Genomic DNA, 14,406 nt, shown 5'->3' with positions numbered 1-14,406 from the left:
AATAACAGCCCTGACCTCATCGGGTCATTTGGAAAGTTCTGTGAGAGAAACCTATGAAGTGTTTCACACAGTGTCTGGCCTGTCACAGACACTCAATCATCAGTGAAGACCTGTGCCGATCAATACGGTAGCCACCAGCCTGGCATGGTTATGTCAACTGAAATGAATCACAATTACTTAAGATTGAGAATTCAGTTCCTCGGTCTCACTAAGGGCTAGCATCCTGGGCAGCACAGACACAGAACACGTCCTTCTCTGCAGAACGTTCTGCAGATGGCGCTGCCCTAGACTCCTCACCCTGCTAGTGACCCGGCCTGAGGAAGAAGCACCGGGAAGGCAGGACTCCAAGAAGTTGATCCCAAGGGGCTCCACCCTCTCGCCTGGACTGCAAGGGCCCTCAGCACCGCTCTCCTGCTCTCCAGGCCCTGAGAACCCGAGCCTGCTCTGTATTTTGAACTTCATCCAGCTGCTTTTGTCACCTCATCTATCAGAGATCCTAAGGAAAACAAACATTTCAAAGCTCGTGGTTGCCTTGAATATGCTTTTGCGGGTGTAAGTTTGTTATCGTAGCTCAGTGAATTAGTTCTGCTGTTAATGGGTCACTGAGCTGAGGGGTTCCTTTAGAAAAACAACAGTAAATCAATCACCCTTTAGATCTGTACAAAGGGGAACAAAAAGAGATTTGGTTTATGGGGGTCTGATAGCTAGTGGCAGCTCCTAGGCTCCTAAGAGGCCGGCAAACTTCCAAACTCATGTTATTGTTTATTTTCCATGTGCGTTGTGCTGGCCGAGGAAAGGTGCCGCAGAAATGGACCGTAAGCAGGGCTGTGTGAGGGGACAGGGCACTGGATGTGGGATGTCCGCTGGGCTGGGAGTGGAACCCAGTGGGAATCTGCTTTTGAGGAAATACCCAGCACTCTGGTCTTTTCAGAGAACGAAACCTAAAGACTCTTTATGGTGCCCAGGTGGGGACTATCTCTTAGAGCAGTGGTTCTCAACCTTCTGGTCCTTTAAATACAGTTCCTCATGTTGTGACCCAACCATAAAGTTATTTTTTGTTGCTACTTCATAACTGTAATGTTGCTACTGTTATGAATCGTAATGTAAATATCTGATATGCAGGATGGTCTTAGGCGACCCCTGTGAAAGGGTTGTTCGACCACCAAAGGGGTCGCGACCCACAGGTTGAGAACCGCTGTCTTAGAGAGACCTCAGGTTTGGACTGTATGAACCTGAGACCCCCAGAGGTCATCAGCCCAAATGGGAAAACAGGAAGACCCCTGGGAATCATCTAACTCATTGCGTGTTAATAGCAAAGTCATCTTTCTACATGTAATCCAAAGCATAACGCCAACAGAAATGAAACACACTTGGAGGTCTTCCCTGGTTCAAGTGGAAATAGAGGCCTAGAGCCCCACCCAGGGCAGTCCCTGACGCCTCTCTGTGGAGCAGGGTGGAAAACCACCCAGGTTTCTCAGTTCCCCTCTCTGCCATCATCTGGGTCTCTGGTGAAGAGTGGCACCATTGTAGAAGGGAAGAAGTGCTTGCAGTCAGATGTATGACCTGGGGCACATAACGTCAGTGCATCCCAGAACTGTCATCTGTAAAATGTGGATAGTTCCTACCCTTTAGATTTTTGGTGAGAATGAAATAAGATGGCATCTACTCTAAAGTCCTTTATGGACAATAACCTTTCCTATAAGTAGAAATACTGTTATTGATAAGCATCAATTTTATAGGCCTATTATAAGAGGATTTATTCACTTCCTTATGTCCATGGCTCCCTCCCTCCCTTTCTTCCTAATAAGCATTTATTAAGCACACAGGCCCTGTTCTGGGTGCTAGGAATACAGTGATGGATTAGAGACAATCTGCACCTTCAAAGAATTCCCTTGTTCTAGTGGGAAAAGAGGCCCTAAGTTGAATATTATAATAGAATTTGTGTAATTTTGTAGCTCTTGCCTTACATAGGGCTGTTGCTTAAAGGGGCCAGCAGTGAGGGCTGTTATACTCTGAGGAAGGGGGTGCCTTGTTCTAATTTGCTAAAGATGTTACAAGGGCTAGAGCTGGTCTTCACAGATGCTAAAAGGAAGTGTGGGCATCCTAGAACCCAAGGAATGAATCTGTAATACTGTTACTAAAGGGTTTTGATAGGACACGTGTGCTTAGAAAAAAGACGTATCGATCTCATGTAATCATTATGTACTTACAAAACTAAAAGCATTCCTTTTTTTAGGTAATAAAATAGTAAAGGAGGGTGTGACAGTTTTATGGTGGTTTTTTTTTTTTAAATGTTCAAAAACCACGAGCTGAGAAAAATATAGCTGAAAAACAAAGAGGGACCTTAGAGACAGTCTAAAGAACCCATTTTCTGGAGAAAAGAGAGGAGATGGGATGGGCTGAAAGGCACCAGGTGAGTGAGTGGCAGAGCCAGGCCTCTACTCAGGTGTCCTGAGTACCAGCCCGCGGGCTTTCCAATGTGCGTCTTCCTGAGGGGCTTTCAAATGCAGCATCACCCATGGACACTCGAGGTTCTCAAGGTCATAGAGTTAGTGAAGGCAGACTGAGCACTGAAACCAAGGGGTCTGACCTTGGAGGGTTTCTTTTAAGCAGAAGCACATAGAATACTTATAAACCCGGGAGTGAATTACTTTCTAAGGAAGAAGTTGCAGTAGAAATGTTCACCGGGAGGAGTATTATCCGGATGGCCTGGGATGAGGAATTGTCGGGAAGATGTGTTAGCAGTGGTAGGTAAGCAGCTTGCTCAAAGATAGGCTGAGTCAGGACTGGAGCCCCTATCTGCTGAATAGTCCCAGGCATCCCGCCGAGATGGGGCCCTACCTGCATAGCTCATGAAGTTGTTGTAAGGAGTGTCGAAGAAGCTGTGAAAGCCACAGGTGTCGTTTCCTGGCCCTGGGTCACCACAGAACTTGTATTTGGGGGCTGGGTTGGTGTCACTGCAGAGGTCTCCCGTCTCAAAGGAGGGCTCCGTCTCCATGCAGGGGTCACTGCAAGACTGTATTTCTGAGATGCCTCGAAAGATGTGATAGAGGCCCAGGCTGTGCCCGATCTCGTGGATCATGGTGTGGGTGTGCCCAGGAATGCCATAGACAGATGGGTTCAGGACGATGCCACCTGCAAGGGGAAAACCAGAGCATGAGGCAAGCTGGACACTTTGCTTCCTGGTTTAGGAATCCCCCAATCAATGGGGTGCTGCCCAAAGTACCCACGGGCTTTTCCACCCTATGCCTCCTACTGCCTGGGCGCTGTTGTGACTTGTAATATGAATCACTGATTCAGTAGTAAGGAGTCTCAAAAGTCATTTTTGCAATCCCTTCATTTTCCAGATGGAAACACCAATGCCTACAGAAGTGAGGCAACTTACCCACAGTGATCTCCAACTACTTAAAAGAGACTGCATGATTCAAATGCAAGGCCTCTGATTTCTGGGCTGGTAAATATTTCTGCTGCAATTTCTTTCTTAGGAAGTAAGTCACACCCAGGTTGATAAGTATTCTACGTGCTTCTGCTTAAATGAAGCCCTCAAGGTGAGACCCCTTGGTTTCAGGGCTCATTCTGCCTGCACTAACTCTGTGACCTTGAGCAAGTCAATGACCATCTCTGAGTCCCATTCCTTTTTCTCTCTCATCTCTGTGAGTGAACGTTCGTGAAGGCGAGCACTGTGTTGCACTTGTCATTATAACAGTGACCATAAAGCCAATATTTCTTTCTTTCTTTTTTTTTTTTTTTAAATATATTTTTTATTGATTTTTTTACAGAGAGGAAGGGAGAGAGATAGAGAGTTAGAAACATCGATGAGAGAGAAACATCGATCAGCTGCCTCCTGCACATCTCCCACTGAGGATGTGCCCGCAACCCAGGTACATGCCCTTGACCGAAATCGAACCTGGGACCTTTCAGTCCGCAGGCCGACGTTCTATCCACTGAGCCAAACCGGTTTCGGCAAAGCCAATATTTCTTGAGCATTATGATGTCTCCTTAGGCCAGCTGCTGAGTGTTTCTTGTGTCTAATAACAGTCATTCCCAGCCAGATGAGACAGGCACTGATTCCCAGAGAAGGGAAGCGACTGACCCATGGTCAGGAGCTAGTCAGTGTGGAGCTAACATCTGAACCCTGATCCCTGGAATCCAAAGTGAGGGCTCTTCATCTGAGTTCTACAGTGGATGCCTACCTCAGGAACCACAGTATGGCATCTCCTTAAATGTGTGTTAATATTTGCTGAATGCTGACCCCACAAAAGAAGTTTTGCCAAGTCTAATCACACGTAAGCAGCTAGTATAGCATCTGACATAACAATGAGTGCCTTACTCACTGTCTAACTCAGTGATGGTGAACCTATGACACGCATGTCAGAGGTGACACGTGAACTCATTTTGTTGGTTGATTTTTCTTTGTTAAATGGCATTTAAATATATAAAATAAATATCAAAAATATAAACCTTTGTTTTACTATGGTTGCAAGTATCAAAAAATTTCTATATGTGACACGGCATCAAAGTTAAGTTAGGGTTTTTCAAAATGCTGACACGCCGAGCTCAAAAGGTTGGCCATCACTGGTCTAGTTTGAGGAACAATAGTCCACACGGTGTGTCTTAGAAGATAGCATTGCTTTGCTTGGCGAGACAAATGAAAGGTCTCATAGAATCAATGGGCAGCATCCTTCTATGTTCATTTCAGGCACTGGAGAAACCCATGCAGACTAGCAGAAAGATACGTAAACTTTATCTGAGTGTGTATAAGGGAAGGTTAAAATTCAGGTCTGAGCTTCCTCTAAGTAGTAACTTTAAGTGCAGAGCAGCATCTTACGCAAGAACGGTAAGAGGGCAGAGCCTTGATCTGTCCTGGCAGGCCTGGTGCTGGCGAGCAGGAGATTTATCTCAGATTGAACTGTCGGGAGGGCGAGCTCGCTCAGTCATGGGGCTGGTGGGGTCTATTCTGAACTGCTCAGGGCCTTCTTCAAACCCAAAGATAAAGATGTATGAGAGGGCTGTGGGGATGGGGGTGTGTGCATGTGTGTATGTGAGAAGGGGCAGGCAAAGGCAGGGAGGAAGAGAAACTGAGACAGGAAATCTCTCTCAATTATTTTATGCCGATCATAATACAAAACATAATCCCCTTCCCACCCAAGACTTTTTCCAGGGATCATGGTGTAACTAGCAGGAGTGTGTGTGTGTGTGTGTGTGTGTGTGTGTATAATTTCTAATAAATGGGGTTTGATTGGGGCTACTTCAGAGAACTTGCTTATGATCAATCTCTCTCAAAACAGGGAGGTGGTAGCCTGAAGGACAGCTGGAGTTAGCCTGACATGGGTTTCAATCCTCCATTTGCTTCATATTGGCTGTATGATCTTGGGAAAGTGACCTTGCCTCTCTGGGGAGTTCTAAAAGAAACAGCCACAATAGTGTCAATGACTCCGTCTCTCCAGGAACTTCGACACTGAGGTAATGGGAAGAGGACCCCACAGGTATCTTTCAAGGATAAGGACAGGATTGCAGACTTACTGTCCAGGTGGGCTCTGCTTGTTCTAAATCATTCCCGCCAGCGCACCGCTTTGCACAGAGCGATAGCACAGGGCCCGAGTCCTGTTTCATTGCTTCTCTTAAAAGGTGAAATAGCTGGAGCCTGACATCATCCTGAAATACTATAACATGCTATGGATTTATAGCCTTCTGTACTCCTGGTCCTGAGCCAGTCTCTGAAATTCGTGGAATATCAGGAGTACTTTTCTCTAACTTTAGAAGTCTGCTGTTCAACCCTTTTAAGACTGCTCATGGCCTTTTTCGTTGCTTTTCCAATAGCACAAAATTTCAGCACTGAGAAGGGTCCTTGGAGGCCACCATCTAGCCTAACCTGTTCATTTAAAATCTGAAGAAACTGAATCTGGGAAAAGCAAGAGACCTGCCTAAGGCCATCCTACTGAATCTGTTCCCTGCTGAGAACAACTATGGATTTTGGCTCTGGACCAGCACGATTCCCAGACATCATACGAAGCATGTGGTATAAGCTGATCATGCCCAAGTTTGCCGAAGTTCCAATCTCTCTTCTGCCCAATACCTCTCTGTCTGTCTGTGAATCCACCTGTCTGTCTACCCATCACCAACCTCCGGGTTTCTCAACACTATTGCATTTGGGACTAGATAATTCCTTTCTGTGGCTTTTGCAGGAGATTTAGCAGCATCACTGGCCTCTACCCACTAGATGCCAGTAGCATCCCCCCATTTTAACAACCAAAAATATCTCTAGACATTGCCAAGTGTCTCCTAGGAGATAAAATCCACCCCTCCCCAGTTAAAAATCACTAATATTTATTTTTTATCTATTTCTATTTACATCATCATACACATGTACACACACACACACACACACACGCACACACAGTGGTTTCGTTCTTTTAAAAACAACTGGAAAATGGGAGCTGTCTAGAGCAAACTAAGTCTAGAGTTTAATTCAGCACAACATCATTATTTGAAGTTACAGAGTCCTTCATCTCCAAGATAGTGTAAATGCAGCTACTGGACTGTGGGTCTATCCCTGGGAGCCTAGGCAGCCTGAGGAAACATCCAGCACAGTCACTCTGCTGAGACTGGGCATTTTCTGATGAAGACACTCACTGAGTCATCACTACTCACTGGTGGAAATAATGGGAATATTCCACCAAAAGGAAACGGTTAAAGACACTGCAGTGCCCTCATTCAATGGAGTGTCATGTGGCCATTACAAATGGCATCTTTAGAGAGATGGAAATAACCCAGAAAGATGTGTGTGATGTTAAATGAGAAAAAGTGGGGTGGGAAGTAATTACGAAGATTGCTGCAACATGGAAAAATGTAGATAGCATAACATTCTGTGAAAAAAAGAACACAAAATTGCATTTATGCTATGATTTCAAATATGCACAAGTTAAAAATGCACGTCTGTGTATATCTGTGAACTGGAAGAGAGCATGGGAAAAAAATTTAAAAAATCGACTAACTCCAATGTTTGCTCACAGTGCGTGGTTCAGAAACCATTGTCATTTCTGACTTTGGTATTGATGTGTATAAACATATATCTTGTTTATGGACATGCATAATTTGAATGTAAGAAGAGTTCCTGGTGTTGGTGGGTGGAACATGAAGGAACAAGGAGTTCTTACAAACTCGCTTTCTCTTGCCTCTGGTGGCTTTCAAGCCAACCCATGTTTGGCTGTGCCAGCACAATGTGGTTACAAGGCTGAGGAGATATTTGCATGAACGAAGAGGCAGAGAGGCAGGGGACACTGAAAGCAATCGATGAACGGAGTTAATAAATCTGAATTCAAAACATGGCTCTGCCACTGACGTGTGTGACCTTGGGTAAGCCCCCACTCACTCTCTAAATCTCAGTTTCCTCACTGGTAAACAGGGTGAATACTGTTGTATTATTTTCTTCAGAGCATTTTAGTGGTTGACAAGATACAAGGAATGCTCAAGAGTTTTGTAAATTTAAAAAGTGAAAAGTAAATTGTTCACCATCCCCATACCACCACCACCATCAGGATCGCCATCACCACTAGTAAATGTATTCCTGTGCTAATCCAACTCCCTCCTGGAGACGTTTCTAATTCTCACCTAAGGGCATTAGGGCCTCCTTGTCCCATGGCCAAGTGGCTACTCCTGCCAATTCCTCCTCCGAGGAGTTTGCAAAGAAGATATTGAGGTGTGTAGTTCCATCCAGTCTAAGAATGTTCTTCAGTTCATTAACATCCAAGTACGCTCTGTAATAGAAAAAGAACCTTGGCTGTCATCACCATTCAAAAACGTGACTCTTCACATAACAGGTAATGCTCATTCAGTAAGAGCAACTATGTGTCAGGCACTTTGCTAAGCACTTTATAGACATCACCTCATTGACTTCTTTCAATACATATTGTAAGGTAACTGATATGGCCCCATTTTATAGATAAGAAAATTATATCCCTAAGCATGTAAGGCTCGATAAGGTTGCTCAGCTTACAACCAGCAGAGTTCAGTTCAGAACTGAGATTTATCTAAGGTCCACATCTGTGTCCCTAAGGACTCAGCTATACTGACTAGTGACAGGGCCACACAATGTGAGTACGTACAGATCAAGAACACAGACCATGGAAGAGCGAACATATTTTCTAGTCTTGGCTTCTTCTCTTTCCTCATTCACTATGGACCTTGGCCCATTCATTTGGTATATACGGAGCTGTGCTAGGAAGCCTTCTTTGCATCTCTATACCAACCCTGCCAGGAGGCACTGTTACTTGGTTTTCAAGATAAGCAACATGTGTCCCAATGTTATTAAACAGGTTGTCCAAAGCTGCAGAACTGGGTTTCAGGGTCAATTCTGTCTAGCTTGGAAGAACATAATCCTTTGACTGGGGCATCATGCTGTCTCCTGTATCACATGATTCTGCATTCTGCAAGCCTCTATGTCTTTGTCTGTACAATAGACTACAGAAGGATATTGTATTTGAGGTCGCTGCTTAGCCTGACATATCTGGAAAGTGAATTAACTCCCCTTAATTCCCCATAGTACAACTGTCAACTCTTTAATACTTGGGACAAACACATGTTGGAGAGAGAAAGAAATGGTCTTTGGAGAGAAACTGGCACATCATAGGTGCTCAGTATTAAGATGTCTTCCCTTGCAGAGGAAGACTCTCCCATCAAGACAGAAAGGCTAAAGCAGGGGATCAGCCACAGAAACATTATTCACACTCATCCCTGAACAAAGAGAGGCATCCTGCTCTCTGCTCACAGTGTCTCTTCCAGCTCCTATGTTATATTTGTCATCATGTATTTTAGGGATCTTGTGAGCAGCTGATAATCACTTCTTGAGGAAGGCTGGAAAGGAATCCAGTGATTCATTGATAAATAAATGAATAAAAACATAAATAAGTAAGCAGGCAGGCAGCTTGAAGTAGTAGGCGAGATAAAGTCCAGGAATAATGATATTTGATGTTTGTTGGCCTGAATTTACATGGATTATCTCCTTTCATAGACTTATTTATACCAAGGTGGGCAGCATTATCCCCGTTTTCCAGAGGAGAAGATAGAGGTTTAAAGAACCTTCATATCTTTGTAAGGTCACACAGTCAGTTAAAAGTGTTTTCCTGCCCTGGCTGGTTTGGCTCAGTGGATAGAGTGTCGGCCTGCGGACTGAAGGGTCCCAGGTTCGATTCTGGTCAAGGGCATGTACCTTGGTTGTGGGCACATCCCCAGTAGGGGGTGTGCAGGAGGCAGCTGATGGATGTTTCTCTCTCATCGATGTTTCTAACTCTCTATCCTTCTCCCTTCCTCTCTGTAAAAAACCAATGAAATGTATTTTTAAAAAAGTGTTTTCCTTTTTCACAATGTTGTCTCTCCTAGGGGGTTGGCACAGGGTCTGGCATGTAGAGCACATAATGATGGTTCCTTTGTCTTGGAAGGGCCTTCCAATATGAGAGTAAAGTCCAAGCTCCCAGCATGGCCTGCAAGAATCTGTCTCCACTTCTGGCCTCATCTCTCTCAGTCCCCTCTCTTGAATCCCCCACTGTGCACTGGCATCACCATGAAGCTTCAGCCCCAGTGCCTTTACTCATGCCGTTCCCTCTAACAGGGACTCTGATGAACAAATCCAAAGTCCATTCTGGGACCTCTCCTCCAGGAAGACCTCCCTGATTTCCACATCACCCCCACCTTCTTTACCATCTTTGTACTCATCCACCGCCTATTTGTAGGCACTCTAACACCATTCCAAATAATCACTACCACTGTCTATATCTGCCACTCTTTGTGGCTCCCTGGAGGGCAGGGGATGCACCTTACTCATCTCTGTTTACTGAGTCCTCAGCACAGGAATTGACACCTGAGAAGCACTCAGTACATATGGTTGGAGTTGAATTAACACTGGGAAAGAAAACAGCCAAAATATTTAGGTCACAGTCTGTTTCAGCACTTCCTTGCTATGAGACCCCTGTTTCCATATCAATACACTGGATGCTTCACAGAGCATTTCTGTGGGTCATGACCTTACACCTCTACTCCGATGGGAATAAGAGATGTCGAGACCTCGAGTGCCCTCCTATCTACCCACATCATCAAGAGTTCATAAAACCAAATACTCATGTAACCATAATCTTCACAGCTCTTCAAATAACTGGTTAACTTGGATTGTAGACACAGGCAGGGCCAGGAGAGGTTGCATCTACGTGGGCCTGAACATGGTTGAGGTGGCCAATTTCAAAGACAGCCACACAAGTTCAGATATTGATGCAAAGCCTTGCTATTGTGCCCTTTTCCTCCCAAGGTCCCATCCTCAGCTTCTTGGCCTGGAACCTCATAAGGAGTTCAAACCAGGCTGTTCTGTGATCAAAGAACGAAAACCAACACTTATTAAGCACTTGCTGTATGCCACCTCCACATGCTGTTCCATCTCTGTGCACATGTGATGCCACAGAGTAGGCAAGATGGCTCCGTCCCAAGCCAGAGCCCTGGCTATGAATCCAGCTCTTTCACTTGACATTTGGGTCAATTATCTTAACTGAGCAATTTACTTGACTCCCTGCACACCAGTTCCTTTATTCACAAAACACAAAAACAAAAATAGTACCTATCTCATAGAATTAATTGTTCAGAGGATTTGGGACATTAAAAAGAAAGTGTAAAGGGCTTAGAATACCTGGCATGAAGAAGTGAGTGTTTAGCTATTCCCATTATTTACCCCCATCTTATAGATGAAGTAACAGGGGTTTGGAGATCACAGAGTGACAAGGCCAAGGGCAACTCTAGATGTGGCCAACACTTCCCACAGCCTCGCCCTCACTTCCAAGGGTACTGCGGGCCACGGTGGAGAGGGAAACCGTGTGTGGGAGGAGAATGAAAACACAGAGAAGCTGAGGTTTTCTTGGATCAGCCCTTTCCACATTATTTATTATTTTATAATTGATTTGTCCACTTCCATCAAGTGTTCTCTCTGGCAGAGAACACAAATGTTATTAGAGAAAGTCACCTCTTCGCCCCATGGCTCTAGGCTGAGAAAGCTTCAGAGAGAGAGGGGGAAGAGAAGGGGTAGGGCTAGGGGAGACATTTTAATTGGTTGTTTATTCAGTTGTAATTGCAGAAGCAATCTTTTTAGGGGGTGGCATTCATTCTGGCCCAAGGCAGAGATGTGGGATGTTGGAGTTATTCCCTTGCTTGTCTGTCGGTTTTCTTTTTTTCATACTTTGAGAAGCCTCTGTTTCCCAAAAGAGAAAGAACCTACAGTAGCCATCCTGGCTCCTAGCCTCACTAGCCTCTCTTCTCTCCATCTCTTTTGGGGGGACTCACCCAAAGGAAAAGAGCTCTGGGGCTGAAAGTCTTCCTCTACTTGCTAAGGTCTTCCCACCAATTCGGAGCCTTGCTGGGTGTCTCCCAAAAGTATCAGGGGAAAATCTTGGGGACAGGAGTTCATGTGGGTATCCACCTGCTTCCTCCCATCTCTTTAAGATACTGTGTATTCCTTTCAGTCAATGGGTGGAGGAGAAATCACAGAAGGTCAAATTGAGCAGGACCACGAGAGTCTACAGGGACTGAGGATGAGAAAAGGACAAGGACCTGCTCATGGCCACATATCTTTCCATTTTGCCACTGTGGGAAGGTTGGCCCTGAGTGTATAAGATAAATTGGTAATTTTTTTTAAAATCACCATTAGCCCAGGAAAAAAATCAATCCAAATACAAAAACTCTGTGTGTTTGTTAATTTATAAGGCAATACTATTCAAGTCGGACGGCCAGAGCTATGTCCATGGCTGCTTTACCTCTCTGAGTCTCAGTTAGCGCCCAGGGATGCAGTAGCATTAAAGAAGGCAGCTCAGCTCAGTCCTGGCTGGCACTCTCCTCCAAGTCCTGGTCTCCTATTTTCTGCTTCTGGACAACACCTGAACTGACAGTCGGCCTCTGGGTGGCTCCCTCACTCTCGGCTTTCAGTGTCTCATCCCCACCATCCAACCTTTTTCTTCCTCCCACAACCTTCCACTCAAGTTCTCATTATTTCCTCACCTGAGAACCTCTGGTTTTCCCCAATTATACCCATTCCCTGAGCATGTCCACCATTTACCCTCCTCTGCCCCACAATCTCTTTTCCTGAGTCTCAGCTTTCCAAAACCCAAGCCTCCACGCTAAGTTCAGCATACAGGGGATGTGCTCCATGGACCCACTCAGGACCACACACCTGTAACATGGAATAATGCTGTCCACCTAACAGGGTTGTCCGAAGGACTAGAGGCACAGCGGGGGAAGTTCCTCACACAGGGCCTGGCCCATAGAAGGCACTCATTAGTTAACCTTGGCTATTTTCATTGCATCGTTATTATTATTCCAATGATAATTATTAGCAACACCAAAATCGTCATCATCATCTCTAGCTGCAAATAATGCCCCCCTTCTCAGAGCCTCCGGCCCCGACTTTGTATTCTGGTGATTCTATTATCAACCTCCTTTGTGTTATCTTCACAGTGTGAGCACCTGTCTTCCCCATCAGGCTATGAGCATGAAGCAGGTGGAGCCAAAGCTTTATCCCCTCTGTGTCTCCTAAACTTTCCCTTCCAAAGAGAGAGAGAGAGAGTGTGCTACCAATGATTGGCAGTTATTGAGCACCTCTCTTAAATTGCATAATCTCAAAACAGGAGGAGAGGCCCAAGGCTCAGGAAAATGCACCAACTTGCCCAAGGGTCACAGAAGGGTCTAAGGACAAGCCTCTATTCGCTAGGCTGGGTGGCAGCACCAATGGGTGAAGTCATCCTTTCCTGGCGGGGGGAACACAGGTCCCTGCAGGAGAGCATGGCTTGGGAAGTTGGGCAGGGAGGGAGTGCGGCCTCCTGCAGAACCTGCGTTGCCTGAACTCCAGGCCTGTTGCTGCCACACTCTGAGGCCCAGTCTGTAGCGCAGGCTCACCATCTGCTCTGTGAGCACGTGAGTTAGCTCAGTGCTTTTCAAATCCCAGTCTGAAGAAGGCTGAACCCACATGAACTAGATGCACGTCTAAAGGAAAAACGTATCCGAGTCAAATGGGTTTAGGACATGCTCTGTTAAATGAGGCTAAATACATATATTTCTTAATTGCAAGAATTTGCAGAGCCTTTAATATGCAAAATGAAGAGTCAGTCAGATAGTGTATGAGGTGTTCCCGAACATATTGGACCATAATCCCTTCCCCTACCCCACCCCACCCCTGCTTTTACCCCAAACCCAAATAATAGCATAATCAAGACAGTTTGGGAAATGTTGAGCTAAATTGGAAAGTCCCTCCTAACTTGGATCCTCCCCCTGAGCCTCTCAAGAGAGATGCCTCCTTTCTTCCCACACAGCCGTGCACCTGAACCACACTGGGAAGGTTGCAGGTCCCCTGGAATGTCGGTTTCAAGGGGCCCAGCCCACAGTGCCAAGGCACCCAGACTGTACCCCTCTGCCAGAGCCGCATTTCAAAGCCATGAGAGCAGTTCTGGAGGGAGATCAAAGCTCTCTCAACTCAACTGTCATTAGAATATTTTCTTTATGCATCTCATTCACTGGTGAGTGCCAACAACATATTTCCTAAATGCACTGGCTGAGATGGTACAACTCAGTAATAATCTCAATGAGAGAGCTGTCAGGGCCTGTTTGGCTGAAAGAGAAGCAAAAGGGAACTATATTCAGAATGCAGAACAACAACAAATCCCTTAAATAAATCACGGAAAACTCAAGTTTTTCCAACTCTGGAAACATAATACACGGGCTCTCACATTTTAAAGATGGTTGGTCAGTGGTATGGCTCACAGGGAGCCGAGGTCAAGACGGACCCACCTCAGGTTCTATTCCCACTAAAAGCAAACTGACTTCCCACTGCAGAAGAGAGAGCCACCAAGGAGACCTTTGAGAAGTGCCATGCCACGGGGCTGTCCCCTGGGCACTTGATCAGTGCAGGTAGGTTACAGGAATGGTGCCGGCCATGTGCTGATGCCCTCAGTTGGCTGAGAGTGGGCGAATTCCAAGCTGGAGGCTGGGGACAGTTCTTTCAGGTTAAAGAAAAAAGCAGCAGATTGCTAGAGATAAAGCCACACCTTAAGAGAGAGAGACGGACAAGGGTTCAAATGCTCCCTCTCCTACGTAAGGGACTGTGTGGCCTTAGAGAAGGGACTCAACTCTCTTGAACCATAATTTTCTCATCTATAAAATGGTGATGCTCACATGCAACCTAGAGAGGGGAATATAAAAACTCAAGGAAGCAATACATACGAAAGTACCTAGAAGGGTGCCTACCCCATGGAGAGGCCCCATGATGCCCAATTCTCTTTTTAGCTCACTCAAGGAGCTAGAGAGAACAGGCCTTCATCCCAAGGCCTGTGGTGTCCTTTCCTCAGTGAACCCTGGTTCCTATCACTGGACCGATGTGTTTATCTT

At 45.6% G+C, this 14,406-nt stretch overlaps 1 protein-coding gene across 1 annotated transcript in view; it reads right to left on the bottom strand.

The window, feature by feature from the left end:
• The window catches only part of PAPPA (pappalysin 1), a 222,900-nt gene that overhangs the window by 161,078 nt on the left and 47,416 nt on the right, over positions 1–14,406 (bottom strand). The window contains exons 3-4 of the mRNA XM_070430787.1: positions 7,612–7,757; positions 2,842–3,135 (exon numbers count right to left, since the gene is read on the bottom strand). Of these exons, the coding sequence (XP_070286888.1) occupies positions 2,842–3,135; positions 7,612–7,757 (440 nt within the window). The remainder of the gene's footprint in view (positions 1–2,841; positions 3,136–7,611; positions 7,758–14,406) is intronic.

Source organism: Myotis yumanensis, unplaced genomic scaffold (assembly GCF_028538775.1).
Source record: "Myotis yumanensis isolate MYYU_CA2020_CCGP unplaced genomic scaffold, mMyoYum1.0.hap1 SCAF_12, whole genome shotgun sequence".
Lineage (NCBI taxonomy): Eukaryota > Metazoa > Chordata > Mammalia > Chiroptera > Vespertilionidae > Myotis > Myotis yumanensis.
The sequence above is the reverse complement of the archived record's forward strand: the minus strand, read 5'-3'. Positions and strand labels throughout refer to the sequence as shown.